We start from the raw sequence: 21,141 nt of genomic DNA on the forward strand, positions 1-21,141 counted from the left end.
AATTAAACTTATACTATTAACCTTACTTTCATATTATGGGTTAAAAAAAATGATCTATGAAACTCAACCTTGTCAAATTTTTGGAAATTGTTCCTGTATTAAGTGATTCAGGAAGAGTAATATTACTTTTAAAAGGGGGTGAACTTATTTTTGTCTTTGCCTATGTCACAGCGTACTCCTTTACACAATGTATTTTAGCAGAAAGTTGGGTAGGACTCCACTGGTTTTGTATGAAGACTGTAACTATAGAGACACATAACGCTGCATGTAAGCTGTATACACAAAACGGTAGGAGACTTTTAATGAAGACTATTTGTGAAGCTGGTGGTGGTTTCGTTTAGTGTTTAGTTCCTGTGTGAGGTTCCTGGACGGGGATAGTCGTCATTCCCACACTGTGAGTGCGGACAGTGTGTGCAGCTCTGAGGGGCAGTATCTGTCCACTGCTCTGCGACAAGTTTCTTATTTGCTCATAAAGGGGTAGGGGCTGTTTACCTGGGAAAACACAATGTAACAGGCTGGAATATATTGTGTTAGGTCATCGACACGTCAGACTGGGACCCGGGCAGTATATATGTGCGGCTGCGGCTATTGCCAGAGGTAGATGGACTACAGGTCACAGCAAGAAAGGATGAAGAACCTCCATATCATCACCGGGTAAGTGTCTCATCACCAAATACGACTCATATAATACATCCAAAAACCAGATGTTACAACTGGCACCTATATATTATATATTTTTTTTATATACACCGTATATATATAGTCTAGTAATACTATTCCACTGAGGGATTTTCGGGTTTTGACGCCTTTTCCATCCATTGCTTGTAATTACTTCTGCATATCTTTCAGGGCTCTTCTGTGTGTCTTGTCGCCTGCACCTTCTTGTACCTTTCCATTTTGGAGAACTAGACTGGAGCCCATCCCAGAAGCCTCTGCAGGTAATTATTAATATTCTCATACTAAACAAGCAGCGGCAGCAGTGACGTCTACAGTCAAGAACATGTAAAGGGCGTCATCCCATATCCGGATACTATTATTTTCTTATGAAAAAGTATTTAAAAAGTTTAGTTGCTTTTTTTTAGTTCATTTTTGTGCAACAGTTTGTAGTAGAAAAAAAAAAAGACTAAGCGCTTTACTCACCCTCCCCAGGTCCTGTGCCGAGTCTGTGCCAGTGCTCATGATGTCTGGGGTTCTCAGTGAGCTCCGCAGGCCTGCTTGTGTGGATGGCAGGGCAATGGAGCTTAGTGTTTGGCTGCAGCGCTGTCAATGTGATGTCAGCACTGTTGCCAACAACAGACCTCATGAGCAGTAACGGAAACTCTGCACTGGACCTGGGGAGGGTGAGTATAAAGGCGCAGTCAGACGGCCGTATAACTCCGACCCATACAACCAATGTCAGGATGCAAAGTACCTAGAAAAACGCCACTCAAAAGAGTATAAAATGTAAAAAATTTTAATAAGGACTAAATGAAAAAAAAGACATGAACCAGAGAGCAAATAGGACATGTAAGAGGATTCAAAAGGGGATAAAATCAAGTAGATAAAGGTGGGAGGGGGTTTTCACAAAAAGTAAAGGGTAGCAAGGTAGTCTATATCAGACAATGCAGGATATGCTAATGAACTTCCTAGATTCACGTAAGAATTTGCATGTAAGGCATGATACCGTAAATCATAGAAAGAAAGGATAAAAGTGAAACGCGCGTCGGGGCACTGGTGGCTGTATGTGGGGTCCCTTCACCTCAATATGGGTAAGTTCTACGCTACCTTTATCTTAGATATGGATTGGTTAAGCCTTTTTTTTTTCTGGTCTTCCAATATTATACTGCATGATATACATACAGACTGACTGATTTGTTGTCACTATACTGTCCTAATAGTCTGTACTACGATTTACGGTATCATGCCTATTACAGGCAAATTCTTACGTGAATCTTGGAAGTTCATTAGCATACCCTGCATTGTCTGATATAGACTACCTCGCTGCCCTTTACTTTCTCTGAACCCCCCCTCCCACCTTTATCTATTTGATTTTATCCCCTTTTGAATCCTCTTACATGTCCCATTTACTCTCTGGTTCATGTCTTTTTTTTTATATTGAATCCTTAATAAAACGTTTTTTCCATGTTATACTCTTTTGAGTGGTGTTTTTCTGGGTATTTTGCACCCTGACTTTGGCTGTATATGTTAGTAGAACCCCCCGGTTATTGATCTTTATATGGTGGGAAAACCCCTATAACTACAGTATGTTTAATGTCTTTTTGGATATTTTATAGCCATAACTCAGACACAATGCTCAGACTGGCCGCCATCTCCCCTGACCGCGTGTATTCCTACTCTCGAGCAGAGAGGTTTGCGGGCTCAATAGCGAGTCCATGGGCTCATACAATCCTCTGCTGGCGCTCCTGCTTTTTGGTTGAGTGATCGTGGGGGTCGGATCAGAACCAGACTAATCAACACTACTGTAAAAGGGGCTAAAACATGTCAGGAAATATCTCGACGTTTAGTTTTTCCTTTAAGTGTTCGGTTCCCACATTATTATGACTTTGCTCTGCAGACAACGTTGAATGCTTTCTGGATTACATGGAGCTCTGGGTCCCCCGGAGACAGATGGACGGGCTGCTGCTCTGGCTGTCACGAGTGATGAGGTTCCCAGGTACTGATACAAGGGAGGATGACATGATATCCTCATGTAAATCACATGCAAATGACCAAACAGGTCATCCAAGATGTATATTACTGATACAAGGGACTTAAAGGGAACCTGTCGGAACGTTTTCACGTGTGGAAGTAGCGGCCTGGCTGTATAGGCGCTTGTCCCCATTCTCCCCTCTAATAAAATGATACCCCTTTTTGTGACAAAGTGATGTGCCATTCATGACAAATCGATGGAGTAGAAGACATAAGCAAATCAGACTAACAGTGCATTGGGGGCGTGTGCAAGTGCATGGACACACCCCCAGTGCACTTACATAAAGTCAACAAATAATTTTATTGGGGGATGAGCAGCTACACAGCCAAAATACTATGTCCATATGTACAACATGTTGATAGGTTCCCTTTACAGGAAATGTTCCACCAATATATACTAGATACACATTATAGATAAAAACAATGAATATTTTCAATTTACAGCTTGTTAAAAATAACTCAGTGCAGAGTTCTGACATTTACTTACAAAGTCGCCATCTGATCTTCACAGTATATAGCAACGTGTCCTACTCAGCGTGTCCCCCATCTCCGCACAGTGACCCCCCCCCCTGTCTCCACACAGTGACCCCCCTGTCCCTGTGTGCTGCAATGTAGTAGAGGAGCACGTGCTCGGCCATTGTCTATGGCACTGACGTAATCAGAGTGCTGTACGTGGCAGTCCCGCTGAATGCATGCCCAGGACAGGGCTACAGAGCCCCCAAACTCGGCATCTCTGGGGGTCTCAGCGATTGGACGGCCAGCGATCAGCAAGTTATTCCCTATCCTGGGTATAGTGGATTATTTGATTTTTTTGGGCAGTAAATGGCAAGTATTATGCATAATTTCACTATCCGTACAGTGTGCCCGATATAGATAATTAATAGGCGCACTTTCACTTCATGTTTTGTTGTGCAAATAAGTGAATAGAACAGTAAATTCCCAGAGCAAAGCTCCACACCTGTCATCTGTCCTTTGTCGCAGTAAATCTCAGCTCGATAGATCGATCAAATCAGCTGATCTCCCGCTGCCGCTACGCCTTGGATATGGATTCTAACGGAAACGTCATCTTCAGGGTTCATTACTCCGCCTGCAATGTCCAAACACAGGTGGGCAAAAATGCCAATTAAGAAACAATTTCTATTAATATATTTCTTATATAGATGCCCATGTGGGACAGACACAGACAGCGCCGGGCCCCGGTGACAGTATTTGGGTCACTTACTCCTTAAGTGCTCTCCATAGAGAAATTCATTAGTTTAGGACAGTGTTTCCCATCTCCCGTCCTCAAGGCCCACCAACAGGTCATGTTTTCAGGATTTCCTTAGTATTGCACAGGTGATAATTGCATCACCCGCACAGGCAACAATTCCATCACCTGTGCAATACTAAGGAAATCCTGAAAACATGACCTGTTGGTGGGCCTTGAGGACTGGAGAGGGGGAACACTGGTTTAGGAGATCACTAGAAGCCTGATATTGAAGAGGCAGGTGGCCCCTTTACCTACTGGACCCCTGTGCAGCAGCCACTTTATTCATCCATTAATAAAACGTTCACCTACGGGATGCCCTACTTTCCTCTGCACTGCTGGTCGTGCCTCATGCCGGTCTCCTCGCTTCCTCTTTCAGCGGGGGATATCGCTTGACATGAGCGGCCATCGATTGGCAGCAGCCTTGGCTTTCCGTTCGATCCAGAAGAGAGCGCGAGCAGACGGTTTCTTATGGCTTGGATGGAAAGTCGAGGCCAACAAGATCCCTATGTCCGCCATAATCCTACTTTTAGTGGAAATCAAAGAGGATCTGCTGCCCAGGAACAATTTGTGTCCATCTCTGATCTCTCCTGATGTTTGCATGTCTAGAACGGATTCCACGTTTTGGAAATTCACATGGTGAGGAAATCGTCGAAAGGAAATGGCCGCAGTGATCGTTACCGCATGAGATGCCCTGCAGTGACCGCAGCCATGGGCAGGGAGAAAGTGCGATGTGACCCAAACTATATCCAGGTACCATCTCCTGAGGGGACGTGATATTATACCCCGTAACTCATAATATGGTCTATCCTCACACATCGTCTACGTATCTGTTGTAGGTGTCACGGCCAATGCCTCTGGAGAATGCTGGTGATCAGGTATATCTGTCTTCTGACTTATCTTCCAATCCTGGAAGGTTCACAACACGTTTTTTTTTTTTAACTATCTGGACACTTTGTGATTATTGCATATTTAGTCTGTAAAGGAGCGCTCTGGGCACACAGATATGTATGTCACAGAAAACAGGAGACAATATCTGTACCCGGCCTCACTTCCGCCATCATTGCACTAGGTATAACACAGCAGATCAGGGTCATTTACTTGGCATGTTCTGTATCTGCAAATTAATCTTCAAAATAGAATATACAGAGCACTGAGCTAGTAATACTGCGCGAAGGACCGTGAACAACAGATGACTTCTATTATAATTGCAGCATCCATGGCTGTAACTATAGCTGCCATTGTAAATACCAGGAACACAAAAAAAAGCAACATTGTGCACAATGTATAAGGCTGGTGCAATACTGTTTGTGGCCACTAGGCAGCGATGAATCAGTTAGGGAACATATAATTCATGCAGGATACTTTGCTTCCAATCTAATTCTCTCATTTCAGGACTGGTTTTTACTATTTCGAGGGGAGATTGAGGTCTCTGTGGGGGACGCAAGTTTAATTGGTGTGGAAATAGAGATGAATAAATCCTATGTAACGGTAAAAGGACTGCGGGACCTGCTGCTGAGTCCCAGAGAGGTAATTTACAGATTATTTATAACTTCACTCAATATGACAGAGGCGGCACTGACAAAAATGGAGGCCAGCAGAATAGTGAGTGCAGCTCTGGAGTATAATACAGGATATAACTCAGGATCAGTAATGTAATGTATGTACACAGTGACTGCACCAGCAGAATAGTGAGTGCAGCTCTGGAGTATAATACAGGATATAACTCAGGATCAGTAATGTAATGTATGTACACAGTGACTGCACCAGCAGAATAGTGAGTGCAGCTCTGGAGTATAATACAGGATATAACTCAGGATCAGTAATGTAATGTATGTACACAGTGACTGCACCAGCAGAATAGTGAGTGCAGCTCTGGAGTATAATACAGGAGGTAACTCAGGATCAGTAATGTAATGTATGTACACAGTGACTGCACCAGCAGAATAGTGAGTGCAGCTCTGGAGTATAATACAGGATATAACTCAGGATCAGTAATGTAATGTATGTACACAGTGACTGCACCAGCAGAATAGTGAGTGCAGCTCTGGGGTATAATACAGGATATAACTCAGGATCAGTAATGTAATGTATGTACACAGTGACTGCACCAGCAGAATAGTGAGTGCAGCTCTGGAGTATAATACAGGATATAACTCAGGATCAGTAATGTATGTACACAGTGACTGCACCAGCAGAATAGTGAGTGCAGCTCTGGGGTATAATACAGGATGTAACTCAGGATCAGTAATGTAATGTATGTACACAGTGACTGCACCAGCAGAATAGTGAGTGCAGCTCTGGAGTATAATACAGGATATAACTCAGGATCAGTAATGTAATGTATGTACACAGTGACTGCACCAGCAGAATAGTGAGTGCAGCTCTGGGGTATAATACAGGATATAACTCAGGATCAGTAATGTAATGTATGTACACAGTGACTGCACCAGCAGAATAGTGAGTGCAGCTCTGGAGTATAATACAGGATATAACTCAGGATCAGTAATGTATGTACACAGTGACTGCACCAGCAGAATAGTGAGTGCAGCTCTGGGGTATAATACAGGATGTAACTCAGGATCAGTAATGTAATGTATGTACACAGTGACTGCACCAGCAGAATAGTGAGTGCAGCTCTGGGGTATAATACAGGATATAACTCAGGATCAGTAATGTAATGTATGTACACAGTGACTGCACCAGCAGAATAGTGAGTGCAGCTCTGGAGTATCATACAGGATGTAACTCAGGATCAGTAATGTAATGTATGTACACAGTGACTGCACCAGCAGAATAGTGAGCGCAGCTCTGGGGTATAATATAGGATGTAACTCAGGATCAGTAATGTAATGTATGTACACAGTGACTGCACCAGCAGAATAGTGAGTGCAGCTCTGGAGTATCATACAGGATGTAACTCAGGATCAGTAATGTAATGTATGTACACAGTGACTGCACCAGCTGAATAGTGAGCGCAGCTCTGGGGTATAATACAGGATGTAACTCAGGATCAGTAATGTAATGTATGTACACAGTGACTGCACCAGCAGAATAGTGAGTGCAGCTCTGGAGTATAATACAGGATGTTACTCAGGATCAGTAATGTAATGTATGTACACAGTGACTGCACCAGCAGAATAGTGAGCGCAGCTCTGGGGTATAATACAGGAGGTAACTCAGGATCAGTAATGTAATGTATGTACACAGTGACTGCACCAGCAGAATAGTGAGTGCAGCTCTGGGGTATAATACAGGATGTAACTCAGGATCAGTAATGTAATGTATGTACACAGTGACTGCACCAGCAGAATAGTGAGTACAGCTCTGGGGTATAATACAGGATGTAACTCAGGATCAGTAATGTAATGTATGTACACAGTGACTGCACCAGCAGAATAGTGAGTGCAGCTCTGAAGTATAATACAGGAGGTAACTGAGTACATATCGGTTTGGTGTTAAAATAACTATTTCTAGCAGTCGTTGTAAGAAACCTTAAAGTATTTCTCATGTGATTACAATGTGTTTTCTAGTTCTTGGACAGACAGGCGGAGGTGCTTCCCCTATGGATTGGACATGGGGTTTATGTATATTCTCTAGAAGCTTCCTGCCCTTTGGGTAAGTGATACTGGGAGACGTATAAAACTAATGACAGATTTCAAGTTTCATTTTTCAGAGTTCTTTGGGGACACAGTAGTAATCGGATTGTTTACTCCATTTTTTATTTGTTTTCATCACACATAAAAAGCGACAAAAACAAAAAAAAACATATTGACTGTTGTGTTTGATTAAAAAGCAAACCTGGGTGACTATATGTGAAAATATGAACAAAATAGGTTGATTGTTCTAATATACTAAACACATGATAAAACCGGCCAGACATTATGACCATTTGGAGAAAAACAAATACCAATAAAGGGAAACTGAACATGAAATCATACAGTTCCAGCCTTGTCACGTACATTTAGGCTCTGGTATATACAGGGGCTTCTCACAAAACTAGAATATCATCAAAAAGTTAATTTCAGTTCTTCAATACAAAAATTGAATCTCCTATATTCTATAGAGTCATTACAGAGTGATCTATTTCACCTGTTTATTTCTGTTAATGTTGATGATTATGGCTTACAGCCAATGAAAACCCAAAAGTCATTATCTCAGTAAATTAGAATACTTTATAACACCAGCTTGCAAAAATGATTTTAAAATCCGAAATGTCGTCCTACTGAAATGTATGTTCAGTAAATGCAATCAATACTTGGTCTTGGCTCCTTTTGCATCAATTACTGCATCAATGCGGCGTGGCATGGAGGCGATCAGCCTGTGGCGCTGCTGAGGGGTTATGGAAGCCCAGGTTGCTTTGATATCAGCCTTCAGCTCGTCTGCATTGTTGGGTCTGGTGTCTCATCTTCCTCTTGACAATACTCTATAGATTCCCTATGGGGGTTAAGGTCAGGCGAGTTTGCTGCCAATCAAGCCCAGTGATAAAACTGAAAGAAATTAACTTTTTGATGATATTCTAATTTTGTGAGAAGCCCCTGTACCTCCCCATCATTGAGGCTTGTGAGTTGACTATTGCAGTTCCCATTTGCATTGTGGCTGTACTGACAATGTACCATATTGTGACTTCCTATACACTTATCTTACGTTGTGTCCAGCTAGAATTATGTTATACATGTTTTTTACTGTCTTCCGCCGGGCCACCACTATACCAAACATGTCTAATAAAGGTTTCTCCTGATAATAACGGCATGATTTATGACCAGTTTGGTTTTTATTTATTGGTATTTGTTGTATTAGATGTAGATTACGCCCTTTCCAAATAAAAGCCGCCTGGCAATCAGTTTGACCTTCCAGTGATCATGTTGTGGCCCCTGCAGGGATACGTAGCATTACCCGGCTGACGCTGCTCCCTATAACTTGATGTTACTTTCCTCCACAAGTGACGCCGGGCCCAGGAGCAGAAGTCGCATTTCACATCCCAAAGCAGCGCATGGGTTTAGTAAAAAGAGGGTCCTACAGCACAGAAACCGTGACCCTGAAGAACATTGTGGTTTTACCCCCTATTAACGTCACCGTGACTGAGAACAAACACTTTGTGATGGTGAACACCCAGGCTGCCGACCTTCTCCGATCACAGGTGAGCTCTTACCATTTTGGTTACTGAACACTGCAACTTTGAGGGTATGTGCACACATTCAGGAATTTTTGCGCGTTTTTTTTTCACGATAAAAACACTATAAAAAACGCTTAAAAAACGCATACCTATGCATCCTATCATTTAGAATGCATTCCGCATTTTTTGTGCACATGATGCGGTTTTTTCCCGCCCAAAAAAAACGCATTCTGGAAAAAGAAGCATCATGTTCATTATTTTTGTGTTTTTTTTTTTTGCGGATTTCCCAGTATATTATGGCATTTGGTGTGTCTGGGAAAAAAACGCAAAAAACCCGCACAAAAAAAACGCATAAATGCGGAAGAAAAAACGCATGTGGATTTCTGGCAGAAATGTCTGTTTTTTGTCAGCAAATTTCTGCAAGAAATTCCTGACGCGTGCACATACCCTTAAGCATCAGACGTCTATTTTTCATATGTGCGTTCAATCTCTGGTTTTCACAGATACAACATGCACCCATTCTAACCGATTGAGATGTTCACGTCTGTTTTTTTGTGAAACTTGTGTCCGCAAAAAAAATAAAAATAAAATAAATTTAGAGACATGTCCATTATTGATCGGAGTTGCAAATCAAAATCACCCATCATCAATGAGATCGTGACAATCACAGAAACCACACGGATTGCATCGGTGCAATTAATAGGAGAAACGTTGCAATTTATTGAATTTTATCATAAGTGAAAATCACTAATGGTAAAAACTGTTACTGCCCAAACACTGATGACACCCAGACATGTATTTTACATATGTGAGAAACACCTGACGGCTAAATGGGGCCTTATGTTAGGTATAATATAGCAAAAAAAGGAAACAAAAAAAAAAAAAAACATAATAAAATAATGTAAAAAAAATTTTTCTTGTGTGTACTGATCATAGCCAACACTATATAACTGTTCATGTGTCCTTAAGGTTAACAATAAATGGAAACATATATTTATACGAGTCTTTCCTCGCCTTAAAGGATTGCATTACGCGAGATAACAGACAGGGGATCCAGGATTTTTACAGTTTGGATCTAGTGCTGGAATTTGCAGAAATTGCTCATCCAATGAACTGGACGCTAGAAAACTATTACGAGTGCACAGGTGAGAACGCTGGAAACAAGGAGATGGGGGGGGGGTGGCAACTTTTTTAGGGTTTGCCAATTAAAAATAAAAGCATTCAGTGTGCAATATGAAGGTCATATAACAAAGAGTCATGGGACTTAGAAGCTGCGATGTTGGGCCAGCGGACGGCTTGTGGTGTGGTTACATTGACTGTGTGGTGCTCGTCTTATGTCATCATGGCAGACCAATATCATTTAGCCCTTAAGGGTAATTACTTAGCCTAAAAAGAAAGGCAGCAGTCAGTGACAGCCATGGTGCCAGGCACAGTGTCCCGCACACCGTACCAGCTCAGCCCCAGTCACACTGACTCAGTATATACCTTGACATTCTCCTAATAAATGTATTAAACCTGGTATTATACTCAATTATCTTACCACAAATCTGAGCTCAGCATAATGTAGCGGCAGAGAACCTGATTCCAGTGATCAGTCATTTACTGTGCTGTGTATTGTTTCAATAAAATCACTGTTTTATCAGCAGGAGATTATCACTAGAGCATTCTGGGCTCTGCTTTATCTGCAGAAAACTAAACTTTAGTTCTATCAGAATTTCTGCACCCTGTACACTAAGTGATACATCACTGGAATCAGGGTCTCTACCCCTACATCATGTTGATGTCATATTATATAGCAAATACAATATTGTATATGGAAGTAGCTGCTCCTAGTTTGCACCTGTTCACATTAGCTTGGAAGTTGCCAGTCAGTCTTTTTGGCCATATTATGTAGCAAAAACCTGTAGATAGATTCCCTTTAATAAGTGCAGCAGAAAAGATACATTTTGGCACGTTTTTAGGACACGTAATGGTGCAGTTTATGCCAAGAAGTAGTCCAAATATATTGACAAGTGTGTACCATTTACACAGTGAAACATTACTGTGTGTCAATAATAAGTGGCCGAATAAAAGAATTCATGAATTGTGTTATTCCAGGGCCGACGTCAGACGCAGTCCAGCAAGAAACTGGCTCTAAAAACAACGAAAAAGTGGAAACCTCTGCAAATAACACAGCGACCGGCCCATTAACAGAGGAAAGCAATGCAATTCAATCCAATGCAGAATATCCATTATCTTCCGGTGCTGATCCGAGTAGATCTGATAATATCACATCTGCAATGAATAAAGCAACAGAAGATGATTTTAAAGAGGGATCTGTAGAAGACGTGGACATCAGTGGGTCGGGAGACAACAAAGAGAAGAGTTCTGAGCAAATCAGTGCAACTGAAATGACTGAACTGGGAAACCGAACGTTAAATATCACTAATGGCTCCTGGACTTTGGTGACCAAACAGCCAGGTCCCCCGGAACGTCTCCAAGACAAACACGGCGAGATCTCCAACGTTCCTCTTTCCAACTCAACTGTGACGGAGGAGTCAAAACATTTAAGATCAAACAACGTGACTTCTACATTGGCCACTACAACTTGTTCCCTTGAAATTGGAGGGAAACATAAGACATCGAACATGGAATCTTCAGAGGAGGCGAGACGGACCGTGGTCCATTCAGATGTGATCGGGGATGGAGGATCGGAGGCATCTTCAGCCGTCGTGAAGCAGAAAGACTCCACAAGGCCAAGGAATTCTCAGCAAGTTTCTAGTAAGGAAATTCCGTCTTCGGAAAAAAGGGCCAAAGATGATGAGGACCTGTGGGAAGTGCTGATTGGAGACACACTGATGGAACTGTTAGATGAGACGACAAGAGATGGGTTTGTATCCCCTACGTATAGACATCGCGCATCGAGCAGAAGAGACACCGGGTCTTTAGAAAAAACTAAAACTGAAAAGGTTCCGGAGAAGAAGACGGATGAAACTTCTGGCTCATCAGTAACACGTCAAAGGAGATCAGCGAGAGATCTCCAGCACATGTCTGAGGATGGCGTCCTCTCCAGCAGCCATATAGACTGGCGGATATACGGAAGTCCTCACGAGGACCTGTTATATAATGCGAGAAGAGACGACATAGAGACGATCAGGTCTGCAGAGCAACTCATAGTGGAGGAGTGAGCGGATAGTGCGGAACATTTGTATGGTAAATGTATCTACGGCCATTAGTCCTTGTAGTACATGTGCTGTACGCTTTTTATATGGACAGCACACACCTTTTTTTTTTTTAACGATGTTATTCTTTTTTTTTTTTGTAATCGGATGGTCCACCAAAAAAAAAAAAAACAATGTCAGATGTCCTGCTAGGGTCAGTTTTGCAAACAGAACTCTCCCTCACTGGATCTGTACGTGGTCCTATTTTCATGGCCCAGTTTCTAGGAGACGCTTGTAACCAGATGACATACGGGTGGTACAACAGGGATGCAAAGAATGCAAACACATGGAAAAAAAGTGTCCATCACACACATTAAAAAAAAAAAAAAAAAGAATGAAATGATCCATTTTTTGGTGGACACAATATGGATAAGTGTGATTAAAGCCTTATCAATACACTGTTATTTCTAGTATTAAAAGAAAAAGTATCTACTATATAATTGTCTAAGGGTCACTTCCATCTGTCTGTCCTTCTGTCACGGTTATTCATTCGCTGATTGGTCTCAGCAGCTGCCTGTCATGGCTGCTGCGACTAATCAGCGACAGGCACAGTCCGGAAGAAAATGGCCGCTCCTTACTCCCCGCAGTCAGTGCCCGGCGCCCGCTCCATACTCCCCTCCGGTCACCGCTAACACAGGGTTAATGCCGGCGGTAACGGACCGCGTTATGCCGCGGGTAACGCACTCCATTACCGCCGCTATTAACCCTGTGTGTCCCCAACTTTTTACTATTGACGCTACCTATGCCGGCATCAATAGTAAAAAATGTAATGTTAAAAATAATTTAAAAAAAAATAAACCTACTATGCTCACCCTCCGTAGTCCGCTGAGCCGCTCTCGCCGGCTGCCATCTTCCACTGCAGTTTCCGGTGGCAAAGATGGTATGGCAGAAGGACCTGCCATGACGTCACGGTCATGTGACCGCGACGTCATCACAGGTCCTGCGCTCTGATATCAACCCTGGGACCGCAAGCTGCCGTGGACTACAAGGGGCCTTCGGAAAGGTGAGTATATGTTTATTTTTTATTTTTTCACCTGTGACAAACCTGGCTGGGCAATATACTACGTGGCTGGGCAATATACTACACGGCTGGGCAATATACTACGCGGCTGGGCAATATACTACGCGGCTGGGCAATATACTACGCGGCTGGGCAATATACTACGCGGCTGGGCAATATACTACGCGGCTGGGCAATATACTACTCGGCTGGGCAATATACTACGTGACTGGGCAATATACTACGTGGCTGGGCAATATACTACGTGGCTGGGCTATATACTACGTGGCTGGACAATATACTACTCGGCTGGGCAATATACTACGTGACTGGGCTATATACTACGTGGCTGGGCAATATACTACGTGGCTGGGCTATATACTACGTGGCTGGACAATATACTACGTGACTGGGCAATATACTACGTGGCTGGGCAATATACTACGTGGCTGGACAATATACTACGTGATTGGGCAATATACTATGTGGCTGGGTTATATACTACGTGGCTGGACAATATACTACGCGACGTCATCACAGGTCCTGCGCTCTGATATCAACCCTGCGACCGCAAGCTGCCATGGACTACAAGGGGCCTTCGGAAAGGTGAGTATATGTTTATTTTTTATTTTTTCACCTGTGACAAACCTGGCTGGGCAATATACTACGCGGCTGGGCAATATACTACGCGGCTGGGCAATATACTACGTGACTGGGCAATATACTACTCGGCTGGGCAATATACTACGTGGCTGGGCAATATACTACGTGGCTGGGCTATATACTACGTGGCTGGACAATATACTACGTGACTGGGCAATATACTACGTGGCTGGGCAATATACTACGTGGCTGGACAATATACTACATGACTGGGCAATATACTATGTGGCTGGGCTATATACTACGTGGCTGGACAATATACTACGTGACTGGGCAATATACTACGTGGCTGGGCAATATACTACGCGGCTGGGCAATATACTACGCGGCTGGGCAATATACTACGCGGCTGGGCAATCTACTACGCGGCTGGGCAATATACTACGCGGCTGGGCAATATACTACGCGGCTGGGCAATCTACTACGCGGCTGGGCAATATACTACGCGACTGGGCAATATATTACGCGGCTGGGCAATCTACTATGCGGCTGGGCAATATACTACGCGGCTGGGCAATCTACTACGCGGCTGGGCAATCTACTACGCGGCTGGGCAATATACTACGCGGCTGGGCAATATACTACGTGGACATGCATATTCTAGAATACCCGATGCGTTAGAATCGGGCCACCATCTAGTTGTTTTACAAAACCAGAAAATGCGTCAGGGAAATTGCATGGTCAATTAAATTTTTTTTAAAATGCACATCCGAATTTTATTTGATCCCACCTTGCTACTGCACTAAAGAATATATTACAAGACTTCTTAAAAGAGGTTGTCTGGTAAAATTTATCAGAAAAAAAGAAAAAACCCAATTCCTTTCTGGTTATCCATTCTCGCGGCCATGCCAGATAATGCAGCCCAGTCCCACTCATGTTTGTGGAGGCTGTGGTGTTCACTGGAGTATACAGTCCCCTTTGCATTAGTGATCGCTGGGGTCAGACCTTGCTGATCAAACAATGATACCTATCCTAAATAGGACCCAATATTTTATCTTTTCCTTTAAGCTCCTAATATGTTACTAGATTTCACTAAATTATCATGAGACCTTGTGGCCCTTTGAAAAACTTTCTTAAAGGGAAATATTCACAAAGTAGCACCTAAAAAAAAGTTAACACCATGTTGCTCAGTTTGCAGTATGACCAGTAGAGGGCAGCGCAGCACCACGTGTTACCCAGCGTATAACGCAGAATTCTCAGAAATCCACAGAATATAGAAATAAATTATCAAACAATTTAAAGCCTCGGTGCAATCATCTGCTCGGCTGAGATTTTGGGTCCTCGCGGAGCTACCTGCATTGTGTTCCTTTCTCTCCTGGATTGAATGTTTTTACATTATTGATATCACCCGTTGCCTAAAGCTAAACAATACTTGTCTATGGGGGGACGGTACGGTCTCGGAGATACTTAGCAATTAATGATCTGCATTCCAGCTTTTTGGGGAATAAGTGTGTTAATTATTACATTTCTTATTACTTTCATGAATGTTGAATGTGCTCTGTTCAGTCTTCCCCAGTCCTGTCTGAAATACAGTGGTTTAATGTAAAATACGGCCTTCTCATCTACTGCAATCAGTAATCTTCTGTCTCAAATGTTGATGCTAGATTATAAAGCGTACCTTACATTTCACACGACTTTTTAGAATAAGCAGTCATGTGTAGGCTATAATAGAGCTGTGCTGAGCAGTGTAGATGTGAATCCAGTTCTGGGGTGAGATAAAACACTTACTTGAAAGCAGCTGCATGGAAGACATTGTGTGTTACCTTCCTCCATAGCTGGATTTGTGCACACACCAAGGTTTTTCGTGGCGAAGTTGCTTCTGAAAAAAAGCCGGTGGTCTAATTTCTGGAGCGGTTTTGCCGGCAATTTTGCCGTCTGCATCTTTTTTTCTATAATTTAAACTGTAAATAGTAAGATTGCACATTACTTCTTTTAACCACTTCACAGTTTCCAAAACCTGCAGTGAATAAAATAAGTAACAACCCACTGCGTATGAACGCAGTAATGTCGTTTTGACTTTGCTGTGCATTCTTGCCCTTTTTCAGGCAGATTCCAGGCAGAATCTGCTTCAAAAAGATGTGTTCACATACCCTGGCTGGAAAGCCGCAGCGCTGCTCTGTGGGTCTCTCTGCCACTCTGTTAGGCCAGTCTCACACGTCCAGATAATTCCGGTACCGGAATTATCCGTGTCCGTGTGCTTACGTTGAACATCAGTGTGACACACGTGCGGCAGCCGTGTGCCGATTGAGGACCAGACGGACCGTGCAGGAGACAGCGCTAGAGTTAAGCGCTGTCCCCTGCGTGCGGTGCTGAAGCCGGTATTCATCCCTTCTTCCCAGCAGCGTTCGCTGGAAAGAAGGAATGAATCTTTTTTTTTTATTTATTTTTGTTTTTAAAATAAAGTTGTCGGTAATCTGCCCCCTCCCACCTCCTGTGCGCGCCCCCCCCTCCCTATGGGAGGTGGAGCCGCATATTCATCACTGTAATGTGCGGCACCACGTGACCGCTCATACAGGACAAGCAGCGACGCTGAAAGGATGTAAGCGCCGAGGGGTATTTTAATGCCAGCGGGGGGGCACACAGGAGGTGGGAGGGGGCAGATTACCGGCAACTTTATTTTAAAAACAAAAATAAATTTTAAAAAAAGACTATACATTCCTTCTTTCCAGCAAACGCTGCTGGAGAGAAGAACTGAATGGGGCTTCAGCACCACACGCGGGGGGGACAGCGCTTACAGTAGCGCCGTCTCCTGCACGGCACACGGACATCCGTGTGCGGTACGTGTTTTACACGGACCCATTGACTTTAATGGGTCCGTGTGATCAGTGCGCTCCCACGAACACTGACATGTCTCTGTGTTTTCCAAACGGACACACGGTCCGTGAAAACACGCTGACATGTTCAGAGACACATTGATTTTAATGTGTCTACGTGAGTCAGTGTCTCCGGTACGTGAGGAAATTGTCACCTCACGTACCAGAGCCACTGACATGTGAAACCGGCCTTACTCTGCTTCTCTTTCCTTCTCGCCCTCCATTCTCCATAGACTTCAATTGGCAGCTGAAACCGATCAGTCAGCGAGCTGTCAGCTCTTTTTTTTATGCACCGGTAAGTGGCATTTCACCAATTTTTCAGAGTGCAGGGGAGAGGAGAAGAGGAAAAAGCAAAAAAAAAAAGCATATTTCTGTAAAACTATATACTAGAAAGTTTCATAAATTCACTAGTGTTACAGATTTATGCAACGTTAATGGAAAGGACAGCGACCAGTTAAACACAGGTATCTCAGAAAAGGATTCCAAATCTAGAAGTCGGTAAGTCGCACTGCCTTGGTCCAGAGTCCGGTCCTCTGTGGCAGCCGGTCTTCACTTCCGCACCCGGCATCATGGACGCCTCTGGTGCTTACTACGTCTGGAGATGTCACGTGAAGTTGCAAATATTTCTCATCGCTTAGTCCCTATTCACACCTATGTTAGAAGCATACTTTAGGTTAGGAAGGTAAACAGTATACTTGGCCCATAGATACCTACAGTATGTGCACATTAATTGCTTATATTTCGTGCATATTTTAGCTTAAAATAAAATGGTAAAAAAAAAACAAGTTCAGATTTGTTCCTGGCCACCAAGATGAAATTCTGCCCCAATGCACAGTTCTATTACACAATATTCACTGTCAGAATAAAAAAAAAAAAAAAGTCAGCAGCAAATTGTAGGCAAATCTTATCAGATTTTCACTGCAGATTTCATAAATTGCAATTCATACATTCTTGAAACACGGACTGTACTCAGACCTGTCCTCACCACGGATCACGCACTGCCGGTCTCATAAATGCTGTGACGAAGTCACTGGTAAAGTACTGGAGAGGAGATATGTAATGGTATCAGTCAGGTACGGACTGGGGTTGAAATTCAGACCGGGCATTTGAAATCACACAGGCCCATGTTGCCCCGTTCCCTTGAACCAGATGGGATATACAGGTCCTTCTCAAAAAATTAGCATATAGTGTTAAATTTCATTATTTACCATAATGTAATGATTACAATTAAACTTTCATATATTATAGATTCATTATCCACCAACTGAAATTTGTCAGGTCTTTTATTGTTTTAATACTGATGATTTTGGCATACAACTCCTGATAACCCAAAAAACCTGTCTCAATAAATTAGCATATTTCACCCATCCAATCAAATAAAAGTGTTTTTTAATAACAAACAAAAAAACCATCAAATAATAATGTTCAGTTATGCACTCAATACTTGGTCGGGAATCCTTTGGCAGAAATGACTGCTTCAATGCGGCGTGGCATGGAGGCAATCAGCCTGTGACACTGCTGAGATGTTATGGAGGCCCAGGATGCTTCAATAGCGGCCTTAAGCTCATCCAGAGTGTTGGGTCTTGCGTCTCTCAACTTTCTCTTCACAATATCCCACAGATTCTCTATGGGGTTCAGGTCAGGAGAGTTGGCAGGCCAATTGAGCACAGTAATACCATGGTCAGTAAACCATTTACCAGTGGTTTTGGCACTGTGAGCAGGTGCCAGGTCGTGCTGAAAAATGAAATCTTCATCTCCATAAAGCATTTCAGCCGATGGAAGCATGAAGTGCTCCAAAATCTCCTGATAGCTAGCTGCATTGACCCTGCCCTTGATGAAACACAGTGGACCAACACCAGCAGCTGACATGGCACCCCACACCATCACTGACTGTGGGTACTTGACACTGGACTTCAGGCATTTTGGCATTTCCTTCTCCCCAGTCTTCCTCCAGACTCTGGCACCTTGATTTCCGAATTACATGCAAAATTTGCTTTCATCAGAAAAAAGTACTTGGGACTACTTAGCAACAGTCCAGTGCTGCTTCTCTGTAGCCCAGGTCAGGCGCCTCTGCCGCTGTTTATGGTTCAAAAGTGGCTTTACCTGGGGAATGCGGCACCTGTAGCCCATTTCCTGCACACGCCTGTGCACGGTGGCTCTGGATGTTTCCACACCAGACTCAGTCCACTGCTTCCTCAGGTTCCCCAAGGTCTGGAATCGGTCCTTCTCCACAATCTTCCTCAGGGTCCGGTCTCCTCTTCTCGTTGTACAGCGTTTTCTGCCACATTGTTTCCTTCCAACAGACTTACCATTGAGGTGCCTTGATACAGCACTCTGGGAACAGCCTATTTGTTGAGAAATTTCTTTCTGGGTCTTACCCTCTTGCTTGAGGGTGTCAATGATGGCCTTCTTGACATCTGTCAGGTCGCTAGTCTTACCCATGATGGGGGTTTTGAGTAATGAACCAGGCAGGGAGTTTATAAAAGCCTCAGGTATATTTTGCATGTGTTTAGAGTTAATTAGTTGATTCAGAAGATTAGGGTAATAGGTCGTTTAGAGAACCTTTTCTTGATATGCTAATTTATTGAGACAGGTTTTTTGGGTTATCAGGAGTTGTATGCCAAAATCATCAGTATTAAAACAATAAAAGACCTGACAAATTTCAGTTGGTGGATAATGAATCTATAATATATGAAAGTTTAATTGTAATCATTACATTATGGTAAATAATGAAATTTAACACTATATGCTAATTTTTTTAGAAGGACCTGTATTACTAATATTACCCTGGATGGAGGAAAGGAAGATTTTCTACAACAGAGGTCCCCAACTCCAGTCCTCAAGGCCCACCAACAGGTCATGTTTTCAGGATTTCCTTAGTCTTGCCCAGGTAATAATTGCATCACCTGTGCAATGCAAAGGAAATCCTGAAAACATGACCTGTTGGTGGGCCTTGAGGACTGGAGTTGGGGATCTCTGTTCTACAACACCAATGTTTCTAATGATACCTGTGGCTGCTGGGGTAAGTGATGGAGTCAGCAATTTTCTGCTCCATCACAAATCTTAACACTATGGGTATCTTGAGAACATTGATTCTGTTAACAACACAGCAGACAAGGCAGCCCATGACCAGACAGGCCCTTCTGGCATTTGCCAGAATTTCCAGATGGCCAGTCCGGCCCTGGTGTCAGTGAAATAAAAGCCAGCGTTTTTCCTCCAGCACACTAAGTACTGGAGGGGTGCTGGCTTTTATGTGGACATCCATAGAGCAGGTGGGAGGATGTCCACCTTATCTCCACCCCAGGGTGTGGTCTGGAGTCTTAATAGTTGACTTCCAGAGGTAGTTAGCATTCGGTAGCAGAGTGGAGCTCCAGTGCGTTGTGTCCTGAGAATGAAAGCTGAACCTTTGGATGCTGATTACTGCTAAACGGGTGGATTTCCGGCACATGAACGGACTACGTTATACTATTTGGCTTTAATTTTCCTGTTTTGCCCTGGGGGGCCGTGTTTACTTTGCCCTCACCGTGGTTTGTGCCGTGTATATATAATAAACCCGTGAAAGGACTTAAAGAGACAGTGTTCCTGTACCTACCTCTGTGTCAGCTGAGTGAGCCGCTCTTCCACAATGAAGCAGCTGGTTCAGGTCAGGAGATCAGGCAGTCGTCGGGTCGGGTACTGCGATCCGAGCACAGTCTGGTCTATGGAATTGTGAAACCGGACTAACTTCCCCAGTAAAAATCAACACTGAAATCCACATCCAGAGCATGCAGATTTTATCCTGGATTTTGGTGCAGATTTTAGGATTTTTTTTTTTTTATGCCATGTGCACACGTACCCATGACCTCCTCTTTCCAATGAATTGATCATGCAATCACAAAAAAAATTCAAGAAAAAGAAAAAAAAATTTTTTTTTTTTAAATCATGGCATTAATGAAATACATGAAAGGATTTACTATTTTTCATTCTGGATATCTTCATGTCATTTATCAATCGTTCTTCTGCCATCTTTAATAATAAAATAACTTATAAACCCGCTGACGATTCTGTGATATTAATTTCGGAGCAGCGTCTTCACCTCCTGCGGGGATTGTATTTTGTGCTTTTTTTTTTATAAAAGGAATCATAATTTTAATTCCCACCGTTTAACCCTTTGTACGTGCCATGTCTCATTAGCGCTACCCATTTATTCTAATACCCAGTCTGGGGCCTATAAAATGGAATTAAAAATGTTTCTAACATAATTGTAAGCTGGACCATCAGTTTTATTATGTCTATATGGCAGGTACCAGGACACACAATCCAGCCATTTCAAATATTAAAAAAAAAAAGAAGAAAAATCCCCCAGTCCGTGCTGAAAATGCGCTTCTGCTAATTGCAACTTATTGCAGTTCCTGAAGATGTTTTCATAATTTTTA

The 21,141-nt window shown here is 43.0% G+C and overlaps 1 protein-coding gene across 1 annotated transcript; it reads left to right on the forward strand.

Moving 5' to 3' along the window:
• Positions 1–526: 526 nt before the first annotated feature.
• Positions 527–12,536, forward strand: C10H1orf127 (chromosome 10 C1orf127 homolog). Its single transcript, XM_069743028.1, has 11 exons — positions 527–654; positions 850–938; positions 2,555–2,653; positions 3,670–3,794; positions 4,544–4,687; positions 4,774–4,812; positions 5,330–5,464; positions 7,468–7,552; positions 8,878–9,074; positions 10,072–10,195; positions 11,148–12,536. The coding sequence occupies exons 1-11, from the start codon at positions 602–604 to the stop codon at positions 12,215–12,217; spliced, it is 2,160 nt and encodes a 719-aa protein (XP_069599129.1). The 5' UTR covers positions 527–601; the 3' UTR covers positions 12,218–12,536.
• The last annotated feature ends 8,605 nt before the right edge of the window (positions 12,537–21,141 follow it).

The sequence above is a fragment of the Ranitomeya imitator genome, chromosome 10, assembly GCF_032444005.1.
Source record: "Ranitomeya imitator isolate aRanImi1 chromosome 10, aRanImi1.pri, whole genome shotgun sequence".
In the NCBI taxonomy this organism is placed as follows: Eukaryota; Metazoa; Chordata; class Amphibia; order Anura; family Dendrobatidae; genus Ranitomeya; species Ranitomeya imitator.